General features: G+C 46.1%; 1 protein-coding gene across 1 annotated transcript; it reads left to right on the plus strand.

Moving 5' to 3' along the window:
* Positions 1-2,802: 2,802 nt before the first annotated feature.
* Positions 2,803-3,833, plus strand: LOC139053560 (uncharacterized). Its single transcript, XM_070530490.1, has one exon. The coding sequence runs from the start codon at positions 2,982-2,984 to the stop codon at positions 3,831-3,833; it is 852 nt and encodes a 283-aa protein (XP_070386591.1). The 5' UTR covers positions 2,803-2,981.
* Positions 3,834-6,219: the final 2,386 nt, after the last annotated feature.

Below are 6,219 nucleotides of genomic sequence, written 5' to 3' on the forward strand. Positions count from 1 at the left end.
GCTTGTAAGTATTGAACATCTTAAAAGATGAGGGGGAAAATATGCGCTCACCGAGAGGGCATCGTCCGCGCGAGACCACCACCAGGCACCTTACTGAGACGTGGAGGGCTCCGCGGCCGGAACGAAGCCTCCCTTCTCCGCCGCCCAAGAGGGGAAAACGCGCTTTCCGATCGCTCAAGGTTGCGCGGACATAGTAGAACTCTAGCGTCTAGGAAAAGCTGAAACAGGTGCGAGGGCGGCACGTATAGCGTGGGAAGCTAGCCGCCAGAATAACTATCTCAAGGACTGCTGCTGACGAGGGCGAAATACTTTCGTGTAATTATAATAACCCTAATAGAACTACTTTCGAAAAAAAAGGAAACGGCCCAGAAGGCTATACTACCAGAGCAATGACTGATAATTTTCTATATATATGTATTCATCTCATCTATGGGATCACATGCGCGCGCTGTTGCTTTGTCTCTGCGTGTAGTAGTTAAGAGAGCCAGTTTGAGGGCGGAGAAGAAGGAAGGAAAGGAAAAGCAAAAATTTCAGCGCTATGGTTTTAAAGCGCACCCGTGGTAGAGAAACGGAACGCGATATAAGCGTGCGTGCCTATGACACGCACACGACAAACTGCCTTAAAATATTTAGAATTTGGGGGAAAGCTTCGTTAACAAACTATAACACGGCAATCAGCACTCGAATATAATTATAACCCTAATAATAATGGTAAATATTCATCTCATCTATGGGATCTAATGCGCGCGTTGTTGCTGTTTGTTGCAGTCAGATATATAGGCTCTCAAAAAGTTGAAGAAAGGAGAGGTGAGTCATAAGGCAGGGAATTCCAGTCGGACATTGCTTTCGGGCAAAATGAATATTTGAAGAAATTCGTGCGGGAAAATATTGGCTTGATGCTGCGACTATGTTTTTGTCGTGAGGGTCTGGTTGTGTCCCTTTCGAAGTAGGGCTGTGGCTGGATGCCTAGTTATAGACGAGTTGCAAAACACAATTCGTTGCAGCGCCATCTGTACTTGCGTACAGGATGCAGCCAGCGGCCTCCATTGTGCATGAATAGTCGTGTGCGTTTCGCCCATTCGGTACGCGCGTGATACCGGCTTGGCGCACTGAATCGACGTTTGTGGCGAACTCATCCCTTTTCGTGCTGTTGTCGGGCGACTGTAACCTGGAGTCATGCCAGTTAACTGCTGTGTGCCACTGTGCACGCAGTTTCGTGGCTTTGACAAGTCTGGACAAAAGGTAAGTCCCTTCTTGCTGCGTCGCACCTCCGTCGTGTGCTTGTCAGGCAGTAGCTTGTTTATGTAATTAAGCATGTTTTTACTTATTTTAATCGCTAGACATGTAGCTTGATTCATCTATAAGTGATCTCGATACGGTTTAGCGATGAAATTTTTAAATAAATGCCTTTAAAAACCTGAAACCTTTTGCGGTTTGTGGGATGCGGCACGATGTTTACCGGACGCCGTCACACGGTTCTGACCACTTGTCTCCCTAAGCAAAGGGCTATATCGTTGTGTTACGCTGTAAAAGGAACGTTTTGAGATCGTGCTGTGCGTGCATGCCATTCTTTAAGGGCGGAGGCCATTTGTGGTTTGGCACAGCTCTGCGAATGCTTATGTCGAAACACCGTCTGCGCCGTTTATGTTGGTAGCGAAACACAGCCGGTTTGCGATGTTCGCAGGCAGTGCTTGTGCCGTGTGATATGGTCAAGCAAGACAACTAAGTGTCTGTGGACCGACGATGTCAGACATAGCCGTGCATTTCACCTGACGGCTGCATTACTGTGCACACGCACTTTAAGTCGAGCCCTGTATGCATGTCAAAACGTCATTTCGCGTTTTATTTCGCTCTAATGTTACTTTATCTGCCTTCATCGAAAAAAAAAGACAGATTCTGGTCCGTTGTCGTAAAGCCCTACGCATATAAGCACCTGAAATCGATAAATTTGTAACGGTGCAGCCATGCGCGTAGACCTCGGTTGTGCAGATTTGTCGAGTGTTTGAAACCTTGTCTTGCATAGCATCGTCAACTCTTTGTTTTAAGAGAGCGTTGTTGAGATATGTCCCAATCAAGACAGAACGTGTTCTGAATATTGACTTTTATTCACAGGTGTCATACCACAGATTCCCAAGAGACCAGGACATATACAAAAAGTGGATTGCAGCCATCAGGCGAGATGAAGGCCCACTCTTCACAGTTTCGAAGGCCACCAGGGTCTGCTCTCTCCACTTTCTTAGGATGACTTTGTTGCTAATGTTGCTAATGGTTACCGACACTTACACCAGTCTGCTGTGCCATCCATATTTTTATTCAAGCAGCCAAAGCCATCGAGGAAACCACCAGCTCAACGGGCACCACTTCAGAAAGTTGCATTATCAAAAAGGAAGTGTAACGGTAATGTTCAAGGGTTTTCCAATACAGGACAAAAGGTAAAGACAAAAGACACCCGTATCGATAACCGAGCAGATGACAAGGAAAACTCAGCAGATGGATGCAACAAAAATACATTCAGTGAAGGCACTGACATCTTCAATGTTGAAGATACGGGCTCCACTTTGCTTCCTGACAAACCGCAACAGTCACCAGAAGAACCAGCCTCTGGAAGTATTTGTGCATGCAGAGAAAATATTTCTGCCCTAGAGCAGGAGCTGGCTGCAAGCAAAGCAAGCGGAGCAGATACAGAAGCTGAAAATCATCACCTGAAGCTGCAAGTAAGCTCTTTAAGAAAAACTATTGCTGTCCTAGAAAATAAACTCGCAGCAAGCAAAGCAACCGAAGCAGAAAATCAGCGCCTGAAGCTGCAAATAAAGGCACAAAATAATCAATTAAAGCTGCTTCGCACACAGCTTGTCACTGCACAGAAAAATATTGAGAAGCTGGAAGAATTGCCTCTATTTGGAATTCAAAGATTCAAGGACAACAATGATGACATTGAGTTTTACACTGGACTGCCCAGCTACAAGCACTTTTGTGCTCTCATGCATCTCCTTGATTTTGGGGAAAATGGTGAAAACATTGCACGCAAGCGTACGAGGAGCTGGCTACGAAATGTTGAGTATAGTGGTCGGCGACACAAGATTGGTATGGAGAACCAGCTCTTTCTAGTGCTAGTTAAACTTCGAGTTGGCTTATTTCACAGACACATCGGCCACTTGTTCAACGTCTCCATCAGCACAGTGTCAAGAATTTTTTCCGCAGGGCTTGACTATATCTATTTGCAGGTAACAGAAATGACAAAATGGATATCACGACAAGCTATTGATGCTGCCATGCTATCCGCTTTCAAGGAAAAATATCCATCAACACGTGTAATCTTGGATGCCACTGAGATTAGATGTGATGTGCCAACATCTTTCGTGACGCAATCACAAGTCTATTCCTCGTACAAGTCTACCCATACGTTCAAAGCACTCATAGGCATATCCCCTCATGGAGTACTGACTTTTGTTTCCGAACTATTTACTGGGTGTACGTCTGACAGAGAGTGTGTGGAGAAGAGTGGATTTTTAGACCTGAAGTTTGACACAGGTGATTCAGTCATGGCTGACAAGGGATTTAAAATAAAAGACCTGCTACAAAGCAAGAATGTTATGCTGAACATTCCACCCTTCCTCATGCATGGGCAATTTACTCCCGCCGAAGTGGAGGAGACTCAGGAAATTGCAGCAATCAGGATACATGTGGAGAGGAAGATCAAGAAAATCAAGGGATATCACATTTTTGACCGGTCGATTCCAATCTCCCTTGTACCCTTAGCGAATCAGATGTGGGCCGTGTGTGCCTTCCTTACAAACTTCCAGCCATCACTTCTAAAAGAAGACACAACCTGATCTAATCCACAGTGTTCCTTAAAGACGCTCATTTGCTAGTCATATGTCAATCCTCACTGCCTCGTGGTGCTGCCCTCCTCTTGTGTGCATGTTTGCAGCCCTACTTGTCTTTTCGACATGCCATTTTTGCTTTGTTTTCTGTATCACATCAGATTACAGTGCTCAACAGGTGTGGCAGCAGTGTGTCAAAGTAAAAGTTGCCGAGCACCTCTCTGGCACTTTTCCATTCATTCTCATTAAATCTTATTCTTTCGATCAAAATGAAATCTCCTCCATAGACCACAAAGTCACCCCAGCGCAACTGCAATACACCCATCTGCCCAAGCAGTTGATGATAATACTGGTGGTCACTCTTCAGCTCTGGTACACCATCCCTGATTATGCTACAGAAATCAGTGTTTAGAAGGGCAGACGCCTTGTGGTCACGTAAAGAGTAGAGACACTTGATCTCCACTACACCATAGGATTGTTCTGTGGGGTCGTACACAATCCTGTCGGGCGACGCACCCCAACCAAGGAAAAGCTGGGTTAACCAGCAATCCACAGGTGCTAACTGTAGGAGCATGGCCCAGACGGCGTAGAACATCCTCGTAGCGTTGAGCAGCTAGCGACTCCATCTTGATGCCGTAACTGGAAAAATGTAACATAAATAAACTTAGTGCAATGTTAGTTAAGCTACAATGTATAGCACAATTTTTAGATACACTAATGCCACTCTGTGGCACATATAATTTGTTCATGCATTTACAAGGATAAAAAGAAAATACTAACTTGACTGCAGTAACTCTAGAAAGGTCTCTTGCAGCTGTGAGGTTCTGCAGGCCCTTAACAGTCCACTCCTTCCTATTCAGGACCGCACCAAACTTGGAGGATGTGACACGAAGCCGGCGTTCCTGCTGCCATGTTGCACTTTTTGCCTGCTGGCGGCTGTCCTTTTCAAGCGCTTCAGCTGCCAATGGTGTCACACATATCTCCTGATGCAGGAAATAAACGTCAGACAGATATGAAAATTAAAAACATTGCATGTTTCTCACGCTCCTCACGCTCAGTGCACACGTTGGTCTAACGGATAAAGAGATGTACGTCTTAATATTTGTGGGGTTGCTGAAAATACAAAATATTACATCTGTCCGATACAACCTAGGGACTGGAAACTAATGAAAGTGCGCATCTATTTGCTACCAAACGCGGGTCCAAGGCAATTAAAATATCGAATGTGATGACTCTGCCTATAGCATCGAAACCATGGCTAAACGTAATTCGCACAAGGATTTGGCACCAACACACAACAATCGAGAGGTTCATAATAATTCCTTGCAAGAAACATTGACCAGCCTCTGACCTGCATAACACTGTTTGTCTCAAGGTGTGCTGGAGGATTCCAGGCTGTGCCGCTTTCGAAGAAAGTGACAGTCTGGATGCTTTCACAAGGATTTTCTTCGTTTGCTGGTTGTAACCCAGAAAGAAGCACGGTGAAACCGTGTGGCATCAGGGACTGCTGGTAGCTCTGTGGCGCCAATGAGGACACCAGCCCAAACCTGGACTGCACGGTGTCGCCTTCGTCGGTCAGCAGGAGCGCTTTCGCGAAGTCATTATCTGGGTCAAACGAAAGCAGTTCTTGAGCAAACTTTTCTTCTGGCTCCTGCCGATTTCTACTGCGTACACGGCGCTCCTTCGGCAAGGCAAACTTTGGCGCGCTAGTCCCGCCTTCTTTCACTTTGCGCCAGTCCACGGATTGAAGCGGGCATACTCTGATCGCGCTTCTGCGGGGAATCCTCCATTGCTGAGGCAAATCCGTGCACGAGAGCTGGGCCGGCGCCTCTGAGAAACCCTTTGACTGTAGGAGCGTGGCAGTCCTCAAAACAGCGATCATGTGGCTGCAGGCGAGCTTTCCTGCTGGGCAGTCGCAGCTTCCATCGATGATGCGTGTCGTGTCCAATGCTATCATCACGGAATACGGGGGCGCGTTCTTCTTTTTGCTTCGGTAGCATGGTGCCTTCAAGAAGATGAGCCCGGCGCTGGAAATAAATAAAGAGTGCTAAGCTCCTCCATCCATGACTTCAGACAAGAGAATAAACTATTGCACCAACTGATTTATAATTTGTTTTCTTAAACCTAAGCATAAATAAAGTCATGAAGATTTCTTAACATTCACACAACAGCAAAGCACTTTTATCACTGAGAGTCAACGGTTGCGACTATCGCCCGCTTACATGCGATAGAGCTGCACAAATATTTACCTGTTTTGGGTTACATTGGTCTTCAGCGCACATACGTTGACGTACGATTCCACGTGAAAGTTGTAGCTTCGTTCGTAGGTTCGTTTCGTTCCCGATCGTCCTGCATAAAATTCGTGTACGCTCCGATCTGACAGCGGAGGTAACAC

This window comes from Dermacentor albipictus, unplaced genomic scaffold, assembly GCF_038994185.2.
Source record: "Dermacentor albipictus isolate Rhodes 1998 colony unplaced genomic scaffold, USDA_Dalb.pri_finalv2 scaffold_151, whole genome shotgun sequence".
NCBI lineage: Eukaryota > Metazoa > Arthropoda > Arachnida > Ixodida > Ixodidae > Dermacentor > Dermacentor albipictus.

What these genes read in the sequence shown, in the direction of transcription:
- LOC139053560 (XM_070530490.1), top strand. Translation starts at nt 2,982, where the DNA reads ATGCATCTCCTTGATTTTGGGGAAAATGGTGAAAACATTGCACGCAAG.